The following is a 23,756-nucleotide window of genomic DNA, read 5'->3' as shown; positions in this document are numbered from 1 at the left end:
AGGCAAATAACATCAAACAGTCCCGAGAGGATCATGGCATCAGTCAACAGATGTGACGCCCCCCTTGTGTTTCAAAATGCTAAATGCCATAATGCATCTGATTGTTAATTCGAAGTTTGATGCAAAAACATTTAATGGTGTTGGTGACAAATGTTGCATTGTTGCGGGATAGGTGGAATATAGATTTAGTGTTTACTCAAATCTTTTCTGTTGAAAGTGATCTTCAACTCACCCAACTGCTTTCTTCAGTTGCCTGTCCGCTCCTTAGCACCTGTAGCCGGAATGGTTGTCACTTCAGCCATTTTTTTGAACTGAGAGGAGTGGTCTTCCTCCAGGATATCACCAAGCTCAAATCCCATCGACATGAATAGATGTGCAACTTCCAGTAAAGATGTTCTTACACCATTTGACCTTAGATAGAGAATTACCCTGTCAAAGCAGCTTTCCTTCAGGAACTCCACTATGCTATTGTGGTCTGATTGTAGGAATCACAATAGCAGAATTTAATCTAAAAGGAACATCACGTTCGCACAGTGAAAGATAAGCCTGTCTTCCATTGGCAATAATCTATCCAAAAGCATCCTATAGGACCCTAATCTTTTGTAGATTTTTTTCCTGGTGGGCACTCGTGTAACTCTGCATTATGAACTTGCGTTCATTCCTAAGTAGCTGGGGTATGCGCTCAAGGTCCTTTTTGATGCCGGGGAGCCTCGTTTTATGAGAGACTAAGCTTTTCTATTTCGTCAAGATTTTATTTTTTGGAATGGAAACTTTTTTCTTGAAGAGTCGAAAAGGGAATGTAAGGTTTTTTTGTGCCTCAAACTCGGGAATTGGTCAATAGGAATGAAGTTAGAAATGGGCTCCACGTCCGCGTCATGTCAGTTAGGGTAGGTTTGAGTTGTCATCAACAGCGGTTTCCCTGGGTCACCTGGCCTCAAAGGCGAATTCAAGGATGGCTGTCCATTACTGAAATCTATCTCATTGATCGTGTAAATAGAGAAGCTTAGACAGTCCATCTCTGTTTGATTAGAGATAAAGCCTGGTTTCATTTCGGTTTATATTTGTAATCGATTTTTGTTCCACAGGTCCTGCTAAAATTACACTTTGATTATTCAGAGATATATCGTAATTATCATGTACTTCACCATTAGGCTGAGGTAGTGGCAGCTCTGTGCTGTAACCATCCGCTAAGTGGTTGGAATCCGTTCTCTGTGTGGTACACTGCCCCACTCTCTTATTTTGAACCAAGGATTTAAGCTGAAGGAGTTCCAACACAGAGTTCAGCAGACATTTTTTGTCTGCTCGTTCCAAGTTCAGGGCATCTTGTAGCTTCTTTTGAATGACATTCACATACTCTGCCTCGTGGTCCACTCTGGATTGCAGAGATGTAACAAATGCCTCAATGAATTCTGATTTTGGAATGAATCATTGCGAGGAGAGTGGCCTGATCTTTTGCATTATCATTCATCATTTCATAAAGCTTCACAAATGGGGCCAATGAGATAGTGAGTGCAGCCATCATGTTGCATTGCGGCTTAAATTGCAAGGGCTGGGTGCCCTTTCTAGGCTCCTCCGAAGTTTGGGGTAAAAACTGAGTCCTCTAAAGATAGTATCACTGGAGAATGATAGAGCGTCGGCACAGATTGTACTGCTTGACTTTCTGTGGCAAAAGAAATTGAATACTGAGAGGACTTTCAGGACAAAGTCACTTCTTTAAAATGCGTTACTTCGTCACTAGACCGACTCGGTCAATAAGTTGTTATTGTGACGGGGATTTTGGCAAAGAAGGTGAGACTCCACTTCAGTGTCATCAATTTGTTTAGGTTCTGGTTTTTTCTGTACGAGACCCGAGACCCTTGCCCTAGAGATCATTGGGGGCATATGCTTCCCCTCCTTTTCTTTTTCCTACTTCTAAGTGATCTACTACTGCCTTCATACAAGTAATGTTTTTCGACAGAGGCTCTGCATGGCTAATTGATGGTAAGGAGGTAGGCATGGGGGGATGATCTGGCCCCAGTACTACTTCATGGGTCTAAAGTAAGGAAAGAACATTCAGTCTCTGAAAATCCACCTGAGAATCAAAATCATTCCGCTGAGGGTATCATGGCAACGAAGAGTCCACCCTAAGGGTAGATGAAACTAAAGCAGCGTTTGTCTGGTTTTTCCCATCCACTTGATCATATGGTAGTGGTTCTTTAAGCGTGTTTTCACTTTGTAAAATGTCAGCATCTGTAAGGACAAGAGAAACCCCAGTCATGATAGTACAACTCCAGTCACAAATGGTACAACAGAGCAATCTTGAATGGGTGGGAGGAGTGTAAGGATTGTGATAAGGAAGAGTAAAATATCACAACATTTATTTAGTAACTAGCCCCATGTCCATCTGCCGCAATCTAGTCCTTATAACATGACAATATAACCGAGCAGTTCGAGAGCTTTGTGACTTATGAGACAAAAATACATAGGCAGCAATCTGTTGCTACACATATGCATTTCACGAATACAGGCAATATCTCTACTCACATGTAATGTTGAGAGCATCTGAGGCAAATTCAGCAGATAGCGCCTCTACCTGTAATCTCTAATGTTGATCAAAAATACAATGTGATGCTCACAAGCTTGGCCTATACATGTTCAGACCAGACACCCCTTAACTCAATCCAAGAAGCTGATATCTCTCCAAGGTCTTCCCTGAACTACAGAAGACAACTCTAGAACTAGTGAAATGAACCCACCTACGGGACCAAATAACACAAACATATTGTGACTTGCCAAAAAGCCCTAATTCTATCCAGCTACACCAGGACAGCTATTTGCATATCCTAAGTATACATCAACTCCTCCTTGGCAGAGGACAGAGTTGGACAAAGAGCTGGTAGAGTGACACCTTGAAATCTATGTAAGCAAATATCACCTAAGGCTAAAAAAGCCATATTGGAACATAACAGCGTGACATTAAATCATGGCAACAGAAAGGGATGCAGGTAGCAAAATTACCTGCACTCATCAATGTTCTTTGCTGATTTAGCAGCTTTCACAGCTCTCACAAACAATACTTTGAAATGGTGAAATGTCCTGAAGGCGAATTCCAACAGTTGAAAAGGGGAAAATTGAAGGGTGTGAAGAAAAAGGGGGACACTGAAAGGCAAAACCAACATTGTTGTAGGAGGACAGGCAACGGAAATACGGCCGGCTGATCCGAAGGTAGACTGTCCTGAAGCAAACTCTCACCAAGTCTCCCAAAATGCCCAGATAGCTGCCCGCTGGAGAAATAAAGTTCCAACTACAAACTTAAGAAAAATGCCCTCTTGCAAAAATTGAAGAACCTGAGAAGATTCACAGGAAAGATAAAGCAAGCTTCTCAGAAGGACAGAGTGACACACAAATAATGGAAAAGGGTGACATGATTTCTGGCTACGTCTCTATTTTTGGAGGCAAGAAATCCAAGTGAAACACATCACCCAATTGTGCCTCCTCATAAAACTGTATTCTGGGAAAGTCTATACTTGAATTAGTTTAATACTGTCAGTGCTGTGCCCGAGAGTGGCATAAGCATACTTACTATTATCCACCTTTCCCTATACATCAAAGCCAACACTTCAGCTGACTTATTCTACTATTGCAATATTGGGCCCAAGAGGGACCCTGGCAATAACCTGCAGGAAGCCCCTGAGGTTTTCCCTTAAATGTTCCTGATTCAGAAGCACTATGTCCTTGGATTTAACCTTTCCTTTACCCCTCCCACTCCAAATCTGAGATGGCACCGAATCTGCAGATGGACTTGATCAAGAAGAGGAAACACCTGGTTGCACTATGGCTCTCTTCTTCTTGCAAACATTAACGGTATACCTAGGTTCTTGCAGAGTGTATTTAATCGGTGGCAGAGACAAAGGAGTTCAAACGACACCTCAGACATATCCTTTCCTCTTTTTGACACCCAGCTCTGGGTCTTACATGATGCACTTTTAACGCAAGCTAACAGAAAATAATTTGCCACTTTCTCATTGTGCTTGCACTTAGCTCTTGCCCTCCATAGTGCAGACAAGCACCACATGGTAATCTACCAACATGTCAATTCCACCAAAAACAGGAGAATATAACAAAGCCATTACTTGCCTCTCCGTCAGTATTTCTGGAAGCCGTTTTACCAGTATCATAGAATCAGTGTGCATGCCTGAAACAGAGCGAGACTGTGCAAGAGAATCTATCTGCCAGCCAGTAGACCGTGCCGATATGCTCTTATTCAAACAATTTCCCCTAATAAGAGTAACAAGTTTATCTAACACACATTGCCCTAATCGCTTTCAATATCCATATCCTCTGGGACTAAGGAAATGAGTTTGACTGTGCACCAGAAAGACCACTATCTTGGAATCAGGAACCTCCAAAGGGGGGCACACATGTTCCACCCTAGAAGTGAGTCCAAATATTTCTGAACGTTCCTACTGCCATCTCACCTGCCTTCCACGGTCAAAGGATTTAATAAAGATAAATCACTTCTTCCATCAAGGAGATGCACGATGACCTTCTGAACTGTAGGCCTTCAACCAGCAGGCCACAGGGAACATATGCAAAGTGCTTTCTTTCAAGAGGACCTTCTAAGAGCACATTTTCGGTGGAGACACAGGAAGATATTTCAATTATGAGTTATTGTACATGGCGTCTGATGGAAGAAGACGTACTTAACATAAATAAGAAAAGTGTTAACCATTGGCCTGTCACTGTGAGTAATGGAAATAACCAAACAAGAAGCCGGTCACTTACAGATAGTCCTGTCTATCTTCCCTTTGATCTTTCATTTTTTTCCTACTTCCGGCTCGAAGAGGAGCGGCATGGGTTGTATCTCCTCTTCCCTGAAACTCTTCAGCCAGAAGGAAGCTATCGTCAAATAGTGGCACACAGGAAAATAACCATTTGTTGCCATCACTATGGAGAACCAGGTCAAATGATTGTTTAGGATCCTTAATAAGTACCTGTTGGCATGAAACTTATGTTGCCTTAATTGCTTTAGGAAAAAAAGGCTCTGAATAAAAACTAATCTATGATCATTATTTATGTTATTTCTTTGTTTTATTTATATACAGGAAGGAACAATGCTCTTTTGATCACAAACGATTTGACGGGAAGCAGTGAGCTTCTGAAAATGGGGTGACTTGAGTGACATTCTGACCAGGCAGATTAAGGACAACAAACATTGCACATTTTTTTGTGCAGGTAGGTCGTACGACCAGCTGTGTTGGGTATGTAACCATGATGGATGAAGTGCTCGAGTGGAGGCAGAGAAAGTGAGGGAAAGGGGCGGGTTAGAGGTGAGGGACAAATGTTAGCTAGAAGGCAGATGAGAGGTAGGCTAAGTGGGTAACTCAGAGGCAAGGAGGTATGCTTGAAGGTTTTGCTTTGAACAAATCCGTGTGACTTACGGACTTTTGAGATATTTTTTTTCTAAAACCACAAACCAAAGATGCACCCAAATATGCCCTGGTCACAAGCGCCACTACATTATGACTAGCCTTTACAAAATGTGAGTCAACAGTGCTTGCAGCAAAGCAGATTTAGATCAGACTAGTCAGCATCATTAACAGTCTGCAGCAATAGGTCGGCTGACTTGTAACCTATGAAACCCTTCATGATGCATCCTAAAAAGTCATGCCTACCTTCCATGCTGCCAGTGCCTGTGCTGTTTCAAAAAAGGCGGCATCAGGCATCTTAAAGAGTATTAAAAACAGAAAGCTGGATAGTGTGCGAGACCAGAGTTTTGATAGGCTGGCCTGCACTGGTAATACCTCGCTAAGAGAGAGGTGGAAGGAACAGTTTAACAATGTTGCCACTAATATGGAAGATCAGGCTTTCAAATGAGGTCAGTCTGTTATGAGCTGGACAAGCAGCTGTCTCCAGAGGCGAGTTGGGCAAATGTGAGTAAATAGGAGGCAAAGGTCTAAACAGGGCAGACCTTAGGAAGGAATTGATGAGGCTACTTTTTGGCTAATTGGCTTTACCTGACCGTATAAGCAGATGGTCAGGCCTTTGGCTTTACCTAACAGTGTAGGCAGATGGTCGAGCCTTTGGATTTACCTGACTATGTAGGCATATGGTCGAGCCTTTAGCTTTACCTGACCGTGTAGGCAGATTGTCGGGCCTTTGGCTTTACCTGACCATGTAGGCAGATGGTCAGGCCTTTGGCTTTATCTGACTATGTAGGCAGATGCTCGGGCCTTTGGCTTTACCTGACCATTTAGGCAGATAGGTGGGCCTTTAGCTTTACCTGACTGTGTAGGCAGATGGTCAGGCCTTTGGCTTTACCGGACCGTTTAGGCAGGTGGCCGGCTTTTGGCTTTACCTGACCATTTAGGCAGATGGGTGGGCCTTTATCTTTACCTGACCATGTAGGCATATGGTTGGGCATTTGGCTTTACCTGACCGTGTAGGCATATGTTCAGGCCTCTGGCTTTACCTGACTGTGTAAGCAGATGGTCGGGCCTTTGGCTTTACCTGACCGTGTAGACAGATGGTCGCTCCTTTGGCTTTACCTGACCATTTAGGCAGGTGGTCGGCCTTTGGCTTTACCTCACTGTGTAGGCAGATGGTTGGGCCTTTGTCCCTACAGGAGAGCCTCACTCTTTTTGGAGTCTATAGAAATACCCCCCTCTCCCACATGTTCTCATTAATTGTAAATGATATATTAACAAACACAATTCACTTATAATAAGTTGAAGGTGCCTAGATTTGAACATGAAATGGAAGAATGGATCATTCGGGCTGATCGAGCAATATAATACTCATTTGTTTTACATTGTTAATGTCTTGCATTGTTTCAAGGATTAAATCAAATTGTGGTTTTCTTTTTTTGCATGTTTTTAATATTGTGTGCAAATGATTGCCCTATTTGAATCTTTCCATAGCAATTGTGCATTGTGCCACAAATAAACAATTGTTGTTGATCAAAAGGTGGCATGTTCGAGTGATTCAGATGATGGGGAAAGACTGCCACTAATCTTTTGTGAGCTGGTCCCTTTCCCCACTGCCGAAATCCAAGGTGTTAGTCCCACTGCAACAAGCTAAAGCTCGATGAAAGACTGAGTTAATGAATGCATGAATTAATGAATGAATGAATGAATGAAAGAAAGACACCTAGCATGACTCACTGGCTTGAGTCACTTAAGGGTGTTTTCTGTTCAGTACTAGAAAGTGTATTTCGATTTTAGAATATCTGACTTTTAAGACTTTTCTGAAGGAGAACTCTGCAGCTTTATTGGGGATCTGCTCCCCGCCGTCGGATTGGACTGTGCATGTTCTCCTTTTAGCTTCTGCATAGTGTGTGAATGTTGAGTAGACATTGGTTGGATGAGCAAAGAGAGTTGCCAGGGATGAAATGTTGCATTTCGTTGCTGGGATATTTTGAGGGCCTGCCTTTAATGCACTGTTGGGTTGGGGCATAGTTTTAAATGGGATCTTAGAGTAGCCAGAGAGAACGTGCGATGGCTTTGGCTCGGGAGATGGAGTCCTGAGGTTAACACCTGTCAGCAAATAAGGCCTATATAAGGGCTACTATAAGGTCTGACCTTTCTCCCCAGTGATTTGAATTAAACACTATCATCCCAAAAGTTAAATAATGCTGTACATGGTCTCATCGTAATAAATGCAATGATTTCTATTTGCACATTGCCCCACCTTTCAGGTCTGGGATCGAGAAATCTGAATATTAGCACAGGGGGAGCCACCAATCAGTTTGCTTGGATCGTTTGAAACACTACATGGAACTATCGTATCTTGGTTGACTGACCCATTTGCATGGTGTGTTGCCAAGCCCACGCATGTGTAATCTAATGGCAAGGCATTGAAACACATCTCAAACGCATGCCTAATCAACTAGATGCAGTAGGGAGATAGACACAAGAGCTAAAAGTTGGGGTCCTGCTGGGCCTTAAATATTAGACAACCCAACTTAGTTCCGCTGTTTTCCACAGCAGCTCCTCCCTTTACCTTTCAATTTGGACCTCACTTTGTTCGCTGTTTTTTTAATGTCAGCTGTCAGGTCTTCCAGCTCTTGCTTGGTCTCTGAAAGGAGAAAAAGAGTTAAATTGATCGAAACCACGAGAAAGACGAATGCGTTCTTCCCCCTCACAGCCAGAGCCATGGAGAGACATGCTGAGTAAAAGAGGTAGAGAAACAGAAAGAGGACGATAAACACAGAGGGGTGGTGGGAGAGTAGGCTCTGAAAGGGGAGACTGGGAGCAAACAGTTAGGCAGGTAGAGAATTAAGTTCGATGGTCGAAGGAAAGAAGGACTGCAAACGAGTGAGAAAATAAAACAATCACTTGAGGCTCAATAAGAGTCGAGTTGGGATAGAGAAAGGAAATTACACTGCAGAAGACCAGCAGAGTGAGTTATGGGCACACATCAGATGCCACAGCGGCACAATGCTTTTCCAGTGCGTTTCCAGAGCCCTCCTCCTCACCGCAAATACATTTAGAAATAATGTATAAATAATCTGGCAGGTGGAAAGGTTATAGCGAAGGACTCCCACACCAGCTGAAATGATAATTATACTCACTCTCGTCGGGATTGGGGGCGGCCAAGATGGCGCTGTGCTGTTTCTTCACATGCTCTACATCTTCCGAAAGCTTCTCTATGCATCCACGGATTTCTTCTACCTACGGCAGGAAATTCAGACAGAGTAACAAGATTTCAGTGCTAAACATGTGCCAGAACCATGACACACACGCACACGCGTAAATGTTCTGTCACTGAGTGTGTGTCCCAATTTACATGCCACCTGATCCCACCACGGGCACTTTTCTTGGTAGGCGCGCTCAGACCGAAGGAAATCTGAAAAGCACCAGAGGATGATTTCAGATAAGTTCCTTTTGATGCATATCTGCTTAACCTCCACTGCCAAAAGCTTTGCGCAATGCAAACTTACACTGACCGAGAATTTACAGGGACATTTCACATTCAACAATACTTCAGAAAGGCTAGGATGGCTGAAACCCTTTAGTCATTTGTTAAGCATCAGACGTGCCATAATGGACAATATTTCAGGAACACATGCTTCTCTCCCTACATGTTAATACCACAGTCAGACACAACTTTTCAGCGGTTGTGCTAGACATGCTTTAGATAGGCAAAATAATGACATGGTCACCCTGAGTTACCTGGGGGCAACCAGACGTGGACTCCCTGCTCACTGTACTCAAAGAGGCGCAGCTTCACCTCACTGATGAGGCCCAACAAGGCTGAAACATGTGTATGGGGTTGCTGTTGGTACTCTTGTTCAGAGAGGAATTGCCGTAGCATTTTGGTGCTGGACTGCCCATGTGGGTGGGACAAAGACTGATATGCAAATGGATATTTCCCATCTGTGAAAGGTACAGTGAGCAAAAAGCATGTGCTGCAAGCTCTCATCTCAGAACAGGTTATCATGCCATGTTCCTTGTGGAGAGGAGCGCCTGCTACCTTTTTTTGAAAAATAATGACATGTTTTGGTCTAAATTAAGGTCTACATACCTATTTTTTAATACAAGGCTTCTTTTATGGGTTGTTTCACCATACTTCACCCCCTTCATATTAACCAGGTTACTCACCGTAGTGACCACCTTACTCCTAGTCCATAGTCGTCTTTCCTCCATACTTATGGGACATTCCTCTGTACTGTGGAACGGGACCGGAGCACTTTATAAAAGCATCAAAATTTAGCAAAAATGTTAGTCCTTCCTCTCTTTTACGCGGGGTACTGCATGCGGCTGTAACCCCGCCCATCTTAGCTCCGCTCTGTGCATCGCTCATCAGTCCTTTTCTATAGCAAGGTCAGAGACCTTTAAGCAATAATAGAGGAACCTTATTAGAGGGGACGGCGGGCGGGCGTATGGAGGAAAGGGGACTATGGACTAGGAGTAAGGTGGTCACTACAGTGAGTAACATGGTCATACTCCTACGTCCCGTCCGCTTTCCTCCATACTTATGGGAGATTCCCAAGCACTCCTCACAGGAACTACGGGTGGATGGAAAATCCCTTATTGAAACAGGTTCTTCAGCACAGCCTGGCCAAAATGAGCATCAGATCTGGAGCTCTTGCAATGGTCTCCCAGGGGACATATTTCTTAAAGGCAACTGCGGCTGCCTTGCCACAAAATAGGTGTGCAGGAATACCTTTAGGAGGCTGCAGTCCTTGGACAGTGTAAGACTCTGTAATACAGGCAGTGATCCATCTGGAGATAGTCGCCTTAGAGGCCTGTTTACCTTGTGGATTACCAAAAGTCACCAACAGTTGAGAAGAGCTCCTAAATTCAGATGTCCTGTCCAGATAGAACTTAAGAGCCCTTCTAACATCCAAACAATGTAGAACCCTTTCCGCTTCTGAAGCTGGGTTTGGAAAGAAGACCGGCAGGGAGATTGACTGATTCATATGGAAATCAGAGACCACTTTTGGCAGGAAAGAAGGATTTGTCCGTAGGACAACCTTATCCTTGTGGAAAACCAAAAAGGGATGATCCACCAACAGAGCTTGGAGCTCACTCACCTGCCTTGCTGAAGTAATGGCAACCAAAAAGGACACCCTACACGAAAGTTACTTAAGGTCCACCGTGGCCATTGGTTCAAACGGCTTATGGCACAACGCCGTAAGGACCACATTCAGATCCCACGTCGGGTGCGGCTTGCGAAACGGAGGATAAAGACGTGTCAAACCCGCAAAGTGCCTCTTAACCACTGGATTTGACAGAGAATAAGAGCACTGATCTGTGGACAGGTAGGCGCCTACCGCCAAAAGATACATCCTGCTTGACAGAACATGAACGTCCGATTCTGCTAGGTGAGACAAGAAGGACAGCACCGTGTCAATCGTCGCCGCCCTGGGGTCCAGCTGTTTGGCTAAGCACCAGTGACGGTTGTATACGAATTGTTTGAATGACAATTGTCTGAATGACAATTAACCTTCTGCACAATTGACCAAATTTAAACGGTAAATTAGGATATATATGCAGGGGAAAACCCCCCGCAACACCCCTCACAATCCCCTTATATTATTATTACCCCAACCCATTATATATATAAAAATTACCATACGGTCAATTTTGCAGAAGGTCAATTCGGACCCCTATAATTCGGTCAATTGTATCATTCGAACAATTGTACTCGAACAATTCGGGTAATACCCCAGTAACAGAACCGAAGCCACTTGCTCTTATACTGAGACCTCGTTGAGGGCTTCCTGGCTGCCTGAATTATTCGCATGTTATCAGCAGACAGGTTGATATGCTCTAAAGACCTGAACTCAGGCACCATGCCGCCAAGTTGAATTATTGTGGAGAGGGGTGCCGCAGCTGTGTATCCCTCTGATGAAGTAGATCAGGACCGACCGGTAGCCTGATCGGTGCACACACCGACAGATGCTGAAGTTCTGAGAACCAGAACCTGGCCGGCCACCACGGGGCTATGAGCAGAAGAGAACAGTTCACCGTGTTCCTCAGCTTGCAAATCGTCCGATGAATAAGAGGCAGAGGCAGGAAAGCATAGGCTCTCATGTTGTGTCAAGGAATCTCGAGAGCATCCCTCAGAGAGGAGGCTCCCAGACCATTTCTGGAGGCATACAGAGGAAGTTTCTTGTTTGCCGATGTTGCGAAGAGGTCCAGTTCCGGAGTGCCCCAACACAGGGATAACTGTGAGAGGATCTCTGCTTGCAATTCCCACTAGTAGCTGACCACTGTACACCGACTGAGGGCATCCGCCGTGACATTCAGCTGGCCTGGGATGTGTACTGCTACCAGCCAGATGCCATGCTGAACCGCCCATTGCCAAATCTGGATGGTCAGATCCACAGGAGGGGGAGACTTGGGGCCCCCCTTCTTATTGATGTAATACATTGACACCACATTGTCCATGCGGATACGGACTACTTTGTTGGCAATGACCGGCCTGAACGCCTTGAGCGCTAGGAAAATCGCCAGAAGCTCCAGATGATTTATGTGAAGGAGCTTGTCCTGAGGCGACCAAAGGTCAGAGACCTGAAGAAGATCCAACATCGCACCCCACCCCAGAAGGGAAGAGTCCGTCGTGAGGGTCACCACCGGGGCTGGGTCTTGAAACCCCGCACCCACCGACAGGTTGCTGAGAGATGACCACCACGCCAGGTCCGTTCTCATGGAAGCCGGAATCAATATCAACTTGGAGTCCGGATCCACAGCCTGACGCCAACAACTCCGAAGAGCCATTTGAGTACGCCTCATCTTGATTCGAGCAAAAGGCAGAGCCAATACGCACAAGGCCATGAGGCCCAGAAGCCTCTGGAACCACCAGGCCGACATACTCTCTTACTGCGCAAACATCTGGCACATGGCCAACAGATCCGCCATTCCGTCCCCGGTCAGGTAAACTCTGCAGTCTATCGTGTTCCAGCGAAAACCCAGGAAAATCAAGTCCTGAGAGACCGTCATAGAAGATTTCCGCTAGTTCACTGACAGCCTGAGGTGGAACAGGAGCTGGAGAAGAGACTGAAGATCGCACGCGGCTTTTAACGGCCAATAGCTGCATAACAGCCAATCGTCCAAATACAGATACACATGGATACCCTGTAGACGAAGATGGGCTGCAATCACCGACATCTTCGTAAAGACACGCGGTGCCGAGCTGAGGCCAAAAGGAAGCACTCAAAACTGGAAATGCTCCTCTCCCACAGAGAAACGCAGGTATTTCCAGTGTGGATTCCAGATCAGAATATGCATGCACGCATCCTGAAGGTCCACCACGCTGAGCAATGGCCCATCTGCAAAGAGGACTTTATCTGAGCAGGCGTGATCATCTTGAATTTCTATTGGGGTAGGAAAAGATTGAACTGGTAAAGGTCTAGAATGGTCCGCAGGCCAGCCTGGTTGGATTTGGACACCGTAAACAGTCGGGAGTAGAAGCCCTCCCCTCGTTCACATAGGGGAACAGGTTACACTGCCCTGAGATCCAATAACATCTGAATCTCGGCCCTGAGGGAGGGCGAACCCGACTGCTGGAAAGGAGGATTGATGGGTGGATTAGGGGAAAGGGGTAAGCGGAAGCCCACCCGAGCGACTGACGAGACCCACCGGTCCTCAGTGATAGTCTGCCATGCCTCCCAATGAGACGCAATGCGTCCTCCCACCGGGGTCTCGTGCGAGCGCAGAGAACCCTCATTTGGCAGGTTTTTCAGTGGCGGCACGACCTGAGGACGAGGCTGGAGGAGGCTGAGGAGCGGGAGAAAAACCGACTCCGTTGCTGCCTCCGGCGGGAGTTTGCCAAAGGGGTATCGATCGAGAAAACCCCTGAAACCAGAGGAGGGCTGGGATTGTGGCAACGGTCTCTGCGTCTTAAAAGGTGGTTTTACCGACAGACAAGGATTTGGCAGTCTGGGTCCTATCCTTTGTTTTGGCCAGTTCCACATCCGTTGAGGAATGAAAAAGCTCCTTGCCGTCAAACGGCAGGTCCAAAACCTTGTCCTGTACCTCATCGGAGAACTTGGTGGCGTGCAGCCAAGCCTGCCGAGAGGTATCCACTCCAAGCATAAGGCCCTGGGCCGAAGTGTCAACATGATGAGCCACGGCCTCCAGCAGATCTTCAGCCAGGATCCTGGCATCAGACAATCCCACCTTAAAGTCCTCAAGTTTTTCAACCGGGATGAACTCCTCAAACTCCGACAGACCTTTCCACATTTTCATATTCGCCCCCGCTAACACGAGTTCTGCATTAGCCTGTCGTAGTTGCAGGGCCGAGTTGGCAAAAATCTTCCTCCCAAGGGAGTCAAGAAGCTTATCCTCTTTCCCCAGAACCTGAGTAGCCGTCGTAGAAGAGGATGCTGCAGGCCTGGACTGCAAAGTGGCCGCAGCCACCACCGTGTGCATTATCAAATTTAATCACCACAAGCCGATCCCCACCGACTGTGGTCAACCTCATTGGCAGAATATCCTTACTCAGAGCTAAGGCTTTGCCTTGACCCAGTCTAATTGCCACAAAGAACAAATTAATTACACCTGGTAATGTTCTTTTGACTGGATTTTCTTCCCATGTATTCCTCATCTTTAATATATTTGTAAGTCTCCTTGCAGCTTCAATAATTATTTTCCATAGTATCGAGTGCGTGTTGTCGGGTCATGGCCTTCGGCGGCCTCCGTCCTGTCCTTGGCCGTGACGTCGACCCTGGTATAAGAAGCTTGCGGGTGCCCATTGCCTCAGTTTTAGTTTTTTCTTCCCAATGCTCAGCCATGTTAAGAGTATGACCCAGGCGTTAAAAGGAGGGAAGGCGTACAAATATGTACATTCTCACTTAGATAGAGGGGTAGGATGGGAGAGCGATGAGGAATACGTGGGAGGAACATCCAGTAGAAAGAACATCACCAGGGCTAAGTAATTTGCTCTTCAAATGGATTGTGTCCTACAATCTATTCCTCATTTTTCATAGTCTCCCTAAGCAGTATGTTGAAGGGGGTGGGGGAGATTATTTCTTGCTGATTAATGCTGTGAAGCACAGCCTTGCCAAATTCAGTCTCCTGGCGGACATTTAATCCAAGCAATAGTTTTTGCTGAAAGTGTGCAAAGAGGACCAAGTTGATGCACTGCAAATTTTCTGTATGGGCACCCCTCTCTGAAGAGCTGATGAAGTGGCCAGTCCTTGGATAGAATCCGCTCTTAAGCCTTTTGGTAGATCTTTGCCAGCTGAGGAATAACATTCATAAATGCATAAAATTATCCGGTGAGAGATGGTTTTCTTGGCGACAGCTTGTCCCAATTTGTGACCTGAACAGCCCATGAAGAGTTAGTGATCTTGCCTGATTTTTGACATTCTAGTTATACAGACGCTTAAGGCCCTCTTTGGGTCCAAGCAATGTAACCTCTCATCCTCAGAGGGATGAGCAGGTGGGTAGAAAGCTGGCAACACAATCTTCTGAGCCAAATGGAACTCTGACACTACTTTCGGTAAGGAAGAAGCACACACCCTCTAAACCACTGTCTACTTAAAAAAGGTCTTAAAGGGTGGTTTAGAAGAAAGAGCCTGAAGCTCAGACTCTACGAGCTGATATAATCACCTGTTAGAAAAATTGTCTCAAGGGTTAACATTCTGAGTAGACAAGAATGCAAGGGTTAAAAAAGTGCTCCCATTAGAAACTTTAACACCAGATTTAAGTCCCAAACCGGTATAATAAAAAGGGACCAGGGCAAAGATATTCGTTAATCCCTTTGGAAATTGAACTACTATAGGGAATTTGAAATAGGAACCCTGATTGGGTGAACGCTTACAAATAGAAAGCGCCTCTAGATAACCATTTACTGTTGAAGCCTGAAGCCCCTGATGGGCCAGATGTAGTAGAATTGGACAGGCGAGGCTTTCCCTGAGGACAAATCCAAGACCGCTCCAATAAATTGAAGCTTCTGAGGTGGTGTCAAGTGGGACTTCTTCAAATTTAGGAAGAAGCTCAGCGTGTGGAGGAAGTGTCAAGTCTGACTGAGATGATCCTAAGCATGTTCAGGAGAACAAGCTCTGATCAGCCAATCATCTAAGTAGGGGTAGATGTGAATCCCCTCCCTCCTTAGACTTGCTGTCTCCACCCCCATGAGCTTGGTGAAAACCCTCGAGACTGAGGTGAGCCCAGATGGCAGAACCCAAAACTGATACTGAGAGCTGCCAACAGCAACACACATGTACTTTCTGTGCTTGGGATGAATTGGCACATGGAAATAAGCATCCTGAAGGTCCAATGACACCGACCAATACTGGAGTCAAAGAGCCTGAAAAATCTGAAAAAGAGTAACCATCTTGAACTTGTCCTGAATGAGGAACTTGTTCAAGCATCTGAAGTCCAATATGGGTCGCAGTCATCCATCCTTTTTGGGGATTAGAAAATAAGGCGAGTACCAACCTTGATTCCTCTCCGCCACAGCTACTGACACTATTGAACCTTTCTCCAACAGGTTGAGAATCTCCTGCAAGAGGAGCGGATCTGGATCCTTCAAGGCGTGGCCTCTTCGAGGACAATCTAGGGGTGTTTCCTAGTCTGCAGTGCCCAAAACATGGGAGGTTATGCCTCGTCAACTCTTCTAATGCTGAGTCAGCCTGCCCTCCACCACATTCCCGTGAGCCAAAGACTCAAAGGCGACTTAGGGTTGTTGTTGAAGCCAAGGACAAAGAAGTAGAGGCTGAAAGAGGAGGTTTTCCTCCTCGTCCTTGTGAGCCACACAGAGCTCTTCTTTGTCCTCTTCCTTTAGCAACTGATGAGTAGAAACGGAAAGGACGACTCCTCCAACTGTGGGAAGACCCTTGAGATTGTTGAGGCTGGCATATCGCTGCTCTCAGTGACTTAACTGCTGCCTTGCATACCTGTAATGTGTCTAGGCTCTCATTGGCCTTGGAGCCAAAAAGCTGGGAGCCATCAAATGGCATGTCATAATTGGATGTCAGGTGTGAAGCCTGACTTTCTCAACCAAGCGAATCTTCTGGCGACAGTACTCACTGCCATAGTTCTGTTTACCGATTCTGCAGAGTCTAGTCCAGACTAGAGAAATTGGCACATGGCATCCTTGGCCGTCTTGCACACGGTTAAAAAAATAAATAACTCGTTCCTCCCCCTCAGAGATATGCTCCACAGCCAAAGCTATTATGTTCCACAAGGTGTGCGTATACTTGGCCAGTGTACAAGTCGCATTAATGGCCTTCAGGGCCATGCTGCCTACGGAAAACACCCTCTTTCCTAAGATCAAACCTTTTATCATCTCTATCCTGGGGTATAGTAGGATAGGCTACAGTCTTCGAAGAGGACATGGCTGCCTGAACCAATAAGCTTTCAGAGTGGGGTGCTTTTATAGAAAACTTGGATCTGCTGTGACAGGCCTGTATTTCTTGGCCAGATCCTTGTTAACCACCTGTGTCATATCTGGTTTTAACCAGTTTTCCAACACTCTGGTTCTTAATGCAGTGTGGAAGGATAACAAAGGTTCCCCTGTGGGCTCCCTATGCAGCATGTCTGTAAGGTCATCCTTTTCCAGGATTGAGGCTGGTTTTCCCAAACCTAGATATTCTACGACTTTACTCATCACCGATCTATATGAGACTTCTGCATGGCTTGAAGAGTCAGGAGTGGGGAAATCTGTCTCAGGTGAGGTGTCTAAGCCATTAGCATCCATCAGAGCATCCACAAGATTTTGCAATTTGGACTCCTCTGAGATTAACTCATCAGGCCCCAGAAGGCCTTGTGGACAATGCAGAGGGTTTTGAACGTTATCCTCACAGCCACTGGGAGCCAGTGTAGAGACTTCAGTCCTGGAGAGATACAGTCCCTGGGCTTGAGGCCAAGGACAAGTCTCGCAGTTCTGTTCTGAATGAGTTGCAGAAGGCGGAGAGTGGAGGCAGGCAGATTAAGATAGAGGCTGTTACAGTAGTCCAGCTTTGAGAGAACCAGGGCTCGTGAGACAGTGAGCTTCTGGGGGAAGGAGAGGAAGGGAAGAATACCTCTGAGGAGGCGCAGCTGGTAGTGTGACTTCTTAGAGACATCAGATATATGAGGAGAGAAGGAGAGTGTGGAGTCGAAGATAACCCTGAGGTTTTTTGCCGTGCAGGTAGGAGCAGGAAGAGGGCCAAGAGAGGCCGGCCAGAGAGCTGCAGGGAAGGAGGGAGTGGGTGTGCCGATGAGTAGAATCTCAGTCTTACTGGCATTAAGGCAGAAGTCATTGGCGGCACACCATTCCTGGATAGCAGACAGACAGTCAGAGATGAGGGAAGGAGAGGAGGAGGCCGAGGGTAGCCTGAAAATGAGCTGGGTATCGTCCGCATAGCACTGAAAGTTGAGGCAGAGAGCGGCGATGCGGTGGGCAAGGAGTGCCAGCAGGAGAGGAAAGGAAGTTAATGAGGCATTGGAAGCGTCTATCAAAGAGGTGAAGGTTGGCCTGAGGGCCTTGGACCAAGACGGTCCCATTAGCGTAGACATTAATGATGGCCTTAGAAGAGTGGAAGGAGGCCAAGAGGACATCCCAACGGGTGCCACCATTAATGGGAGAAGAGAAGAAAGGAGAGAGCACAGAGACCATATGAAGGGTCCATAGGTCAGGCGAAGGCACGAAAAAGAGGATGTCAGTGAGAGTTTCCTTGGAGCAGGCACTAGTGTAGGTGTCAGCGATAGGGAGGCCTGGGTTGGAGACCAGGATGCCCTTTTTAAACTTTTTTCCTACCAGATTTAGTGAGGAGAGCACGGTAGTCAATAGAGAAGCAGTTAGAGAAGATAGGCGAGATAGAGAGCACCATGGAGTAGGAGGGAGTGGGGGAGGAGGACAGACGATTTGAGAGCACGCAGGCATTAAGAGAGCGGCCAGCCCTAGTTTACCACATTACAGAACAGTGAGTGCGTATTAGGTACGGAGGCCACCTAAGTTTGAGAATCCTGCGGGGGGAGAAAAACCCTGGTTACCACAATTCAGAACAGTGAGAGCGTATTGGATACAGAGGCCACCTAAGTTTGAGAATCCTGCGGGGGGAGAAAAACCCTGGTTACCACAATTCAGAACAGTGAGAGCGTATTAGGTACAGAGGCCACCTAAGTTTGAGAATCCTGCGGGGGGAGAAAAACCCTGGTTACCACAATTCAGAACAGTGAGAGCGTATAAGGTACAGAGGCCACCTAAGTTTGAGAATCCTACGGGGGGAGAAAAACCCTGGTTACCACAATTCAGAACAGTTAGAGCGTATTAGGTACAGAGGCCACCTAAGTTTGAGAATCCTGCTGGGGGAGAAAAAAACCCTAGTTAACACTACTGTGAGACACAGTGAGGAGAAGACACCATGCGAAGAAGTGACCAGGAATAGATGGGGTGGGCCGGGAGAGGTGGAGAAGAAGTGCAGGTGCCTGGCGTCCCCTGCGGACACCTGCAGACACACAGGGAGTCGCAACCGTAGGAGCCGCCCTTTGCCTAAGGGGCCCTTAGCCGAGGGGGCTGCCGGGCAGGGGGCTGCCCAGGAAAGGGGTGGATATAGGCAGAGTGAGGAGGGTAGGGGGGGTGTGGGCGGGCAGGGAGGCGGGAAGGGAGAGGAGGACCAGGAAGTGGGAGAGGGGAAGCAGCACAACGCGCTCAGAGCGCGAGGCAAAATTTCAATAATTGTAGCAACAAAACTCACAGAGGCCCGCAGGGCCCGGCAGGGCTTCCCTAAGCCTGCAGATCCCTCATGCTACCGGCGACTGCTCTCCCACGCTCCGAAGAAACAAAGAAGCGAGCGGGGGGAGCAGCCGTCGAGTAGGCCAGGAGGGAGGCAGCCAGGCAGCCAATCAGAGGGGGGGTGGGCGGGGAGGGAGGCGGGAAGGGAGAGGAGGACCAGGAAGTGGGAGGGGGGAAGCAGCACAACAACGCGCTCAGAGCGCGAGGCAAAATTTCAATAATTGTAGCAACAAAACTCACGGACGCCCGCAGGGCCAGGCAGGGCTTCCCTAAGCCTGCAGATCCCTCACGCTACCGGCGACTGCTCTCCCACGCTCCGAAGAAACAAAGAAGCGAGCGGGGGGAGCAGCCGTCAAGTAGGCCAAGAGAGAGGCAGCCAGGCAGCCAATCAGAGGGGGGGGTGAGCGGGCAGGGAGGCGGGAAGGGAGAGGTGGACCAGGAAGTGGGAGGGGGAAGCAGCACAACAACGCGCTCAGAGCGCGAGGCAAAAATTTCAATAATTGTAGCAACAAAACTCACGGAGGCCCGCAGGGCCAGGCAGGGCTTCCCTAAGCCTGCAGATCCCTCAGGCTACCGGCGACTGCTCTCCCACGCTCCGAAGAAACAAAAAAGAGGATACTTACTGCTCAGCCTTTTCAGCGTGTGAGTAGTGGTCTCAGAAGAAACCCTGCCGGTCTTACCAGACGTGGTGGGGTCTGAGGCCTTCTTGGGCTTTTTTGAAGGGGTGATTGGAGCCGTCTTCTGAAAAACATCCAGCATCTGGAGACTAAATTTGTCCCAGTCAGAAGAAGATGCCGACTTACTTGGAAAGTTTACCCATCTTTCAGGAGAAGAGTCTGATGAAGACGACTGCAAACAATGGCATAGTTTCTTAGTCTTTTTGTCTGATGAGGACGAATGATGAGATCTGGATCTCAAGCACTTCAAGTGTTTAGAGTGCTTTTTCACAGGGGAAACCTCCATGGACTCATCCAACGGCCTCTTTTTGGAAGGGATAGTAGAAGGAGATTTAGAAAGGGGCGTACCTGTGGGGAGTTTCCCCTTCCTTTCCCTCAAGGCCTTCACTGTCATCGACTGACAGGAACTGCAGTCATCGACTCTGTGGTCCACACCCAAACACCACAGGCAGATCCGATGTGGGTTCGTAATGGGCATTTTAGTGCCATAATCGGAGCACCGTTTGAAATCGCTCTACGGTGTAGAGATTTTCGACGAACTTCAAAACTGCTGAAAATACGCAATGAGAAATCGCAGAGGTGATGAACCGTCCGATGCGTTCTGAGCATGCAGAAAAATAGAACCAAGGCAATACCAGTGTCAATGTCACAGCCAAGGACAGGATGGAGGCTGTCGAGGGCCATGACTTGACGATGCACGGCACCCAATACTATGGTAAAATGTTGCTGAAGCTGCAAGCAGACTTCCGAATATATCAAAGGTGAGGAATACATGAGAGGACACAATCCATTGGAAACATAAGCCGATAAGCCTCCTCATGGTCACTCATAAGCATTGGCTTTTGCCCTAATTTCATAAAGAATAACAACATCAATTGTGGGGGATTGGAGTGCCCAGGTTTCCTGGAACATTTGAATGCCATAAATGTTTACAAAGTCAAGCCAATTGGCATAGTTTATGTTTCAACAAATGCCCGCCTCCTTCCATGAAAGTATCTGCACAACTCCTCGTGTACATTGTTCAGTGTCACCCTTCTGGGTGCAGCCAATTGAATCTGTATATAGTTTGTGTTAGGGCACAATCCCTCGATTAAACGTGGAATATTTAATTCATCTGTTGCCCCCATCCTGCTTGCCCAATTATTTTGTTATCACTATCGTCACTACGGCTGCCATCTCTTCAAAGAGCAGTACCTGGCTGATTGTAGACCTCAGTAGTGGTAACACTGCGATTTGTAGCAAGGTTAGTAGCTTGTGTGGTTCGATTTGCCAAGGCGTTGACATGACAATTATGGCCCTTTAGACTTTTATCCCTACCAATTTGTCCAATACCAGGCTCTCACATGGGTCCCATATTTTTGGTGATGTTAATTGACTGGCAGTTTTGTCAATCCACATCCGCCAAATCATTTAATGGGTAAAACCTCTGACTATACAGAAGAGATGCATTACTTGTGGCATCAGTTATCTGACCAAAGGCCCTTCTCATCCCAAGTGGCAAGAACTTACATAAACGTGGTGATTTTGCTGCTGTGGGATGTGTCTGTAAATTATAGGAATTTGAGGTTTCTAAAAAAGAACCATTGGGTAATCAGACTATAAGTGACGGTATAAATGTATGATTTGTAGCCCAACTGACCCCAACAAAGCCGGGATCTCTCCAGCGATTGATGGTTATATTACTGCTTGCGAAATCTTCAAATAGTAAAGACTGTGCCAATTAAGGGACAACAGAAGGTACTGCCAAATTACGTATGCTACTCATCATTACTCCTAGTTCACTCAACTTGTCACAGTCCCCACGGGCCACCCTCCTCTCCCAACCTTGTCCATGGGCCTCATTACGACCCAGGCGGTAAGGGGTTTACGCCAGCGTTAACAGCGCCGACCCTTACCGCCTGAGTACGAGGCCCCTTAGCGCCATGGCGGATTTAACACCTGCTTTTAGCAGGTGTTAAAATCCATGGCGCTAAGGGACCATGGAGTTAATTACGCCACCGTAATTTACGGTGGCGTAATTAACGCCTTCCCCACTCCCATTATGCCCTATGGGGCAAAAATGGGGAAGGGTAAATGGGGATTGGGGACTTACCGCCCCGCCAAGGTCGGAATGGGGCGGTAAGTCCGCCAACCACCATGGCGGAATTGCAACCTTAGCGCCATGGACCATGGTGCTAATAGCACCATGGTCCTCCGCCAAGGTCGTAATGAGGGCCCATGTCTTTCTTGGTCTAAAAACACAGGAAGGGGGGTAAAGGGAGCGGTATATATCCGGTAAGGGAATCATCCAAAAAGTATTGGCTTTTTTGTGAGGTTTCTGTCTGATAAGGCAGTCAGCCTTCAATTGGTAAGGACTGTGATGAGTCGGAAGAACTGGGAGGCATGATGATTACCATAAGTAATCTGGCAATCATTATGGAGCCCCGCCTGTCCTCGAGAATTTCAGCACCACAAACAGTTCCTCGGAATTGTCTCCACGCTTCCACGTGGGCACCAGGCAGAGGACATGCAGCAGCAATGCTAATTTCTTTCAAGCGTAAAAGTAGACTACAGACAGATATCAACTGGCAGCAACACAGAATGCTGCTTTGCAAGCAAACCCTCTTGCCCCCACACACACGGCATACGACAAAACGGCACGAAAGAGACACCGTTAGCCTTCTCCCCTAACATCGTGTGTAATAGCAATAATGGCAACGTTTCTCACATTCTCAGAAAATTCCCTACACAATAATGTCATTTGAATGTTTAATGGAGATACACAGATTAGTGCTCTTTATGGGTGTAATTAATGTGGACTGTCATTGTTTGCAAAGTCGACAAATGTGTCTGCAGTAGCTTTCTAAGTGGCCTTCTGGACACGGTACGACAACTAACATCGTCTATGTCATCCAATCTCCCACCGTAAGCATCCCTACATCTCAACATACAACACAAACTAACACTGGGAGCATCATCAGCTAAACACACATCCCTCTACACCTAAACACAACAAAGGCATCAACACAACCCTTCACATTATTCTTAACACCGCTCTAATGCGTCGACGCTACAGGTAACAACATAAACACTTTACATCACCATCCTGGAAAACACAACAACCACTGCACCAGACAGGTCGCAACATATTTTAGATCTGTACACGACAAGGGGCCTGAGCCTTCAGGCCTACACATGTAAACATTGAACGAGAGCAATCTTACCCGGCTCCCTATAGCCCTACAACCCACCCCCACCTCACCGCCTTCTCTTGTAATCCCCAAGGTGCAAAGAGTCCATAAACTTGGCCGAAGTTACGCTATGTTGAGCCAGTAACACAGCGTACACGTGTAAGACATGCATGGCAGAGGCAGCCACAGTGCAACATGCAATTACGAACAGAGCATGCATAGCATGAGCGGTGGCAGGCCAGGCTTCTAGCAGACTCGCTGCCCTGCAGAAGCGACACAGCAGTGAAGGCAACAGGAAGGCACGCATCCGTCATGCACATATAACGAGTACAGCACGCGGGATGACACAGTGCAAGCATCCCACATCCATACACCACATGCCCTACTTCAGACACATTCCCAATCACTAGTTCATCGCAGGCAACCGCATCCTTCACTGGCATGGCCGTTACAGCACGTGCAGGAGGAGTGCACGCATCACTCACACAGACACCAGGTACAGCACATGCAGCAGAGACAAAGATAGGTACAGCACCTATAGCCGAGATAAAGACAGGTACAGCATTTTCGGCAGAGATAAAGACAGGTGCAGCACTTGCAGTAGAAATAAAGACAGGTGCAGCACACGCAGCAGAGATAACGACAGGTGCACCACGTGTAGCAGAGATAAAGACAGGTGCACCACGTGTAGCAGAGATAAAGACAGGTGCAGCACTTGCAGCAGAGATAAAGATAGGTGCACCACGTGTATCAGAGA

The 23,756-nt window shown here is 47.0% G+C and overlaps 1 protein-coding gene across 1 annotated transcript in view; it reads right to left on the bottom strand.

The window, feature by feature from the left end:
• Positions 1–23,756, bottom strand: part of LOC138580963 (syntaxin-1B) — a 509,119-nt gene that overhangs the window by 149,626 nt on the left and 335,737 nt on the right. The window contains exons 3-4 of the mRNA XM_069651921.1: positions 8,552–8,651; positions 7,981–8,055 (exon numbers count right to left, since the gene is read on the bottom strand). Coding sequence (XP_069508022.1) covers positions 7,981–8,055; positions 8,552–8,651 — 175 coding nt within the window. The remainder of the gene's footprint in view (positions 1–7,980; positions 8,056–8,551; positions 8,652–23,756) is intronic.

This window comes from Ambystoma mexicanum, chromosome 3p, assembly GCF_040938575.1.
Source record: "Ambystoma mexicanum isolate Mex_15411 chromosome 3p, UKY_AmexF1_1, whole genome shotgun sequence".
In the NCBI taxonomy this organism is placed as follows: domain Eukaryota; kingdom Metazoa; phylum Chordata; class Amphibia; order Caudata; family Ambystomatidae; genus Ambystoma; species Ambystoma mexicanum.
This window is presented reverse-complemented; position numbering and strand designations above follow the sequence as displayed.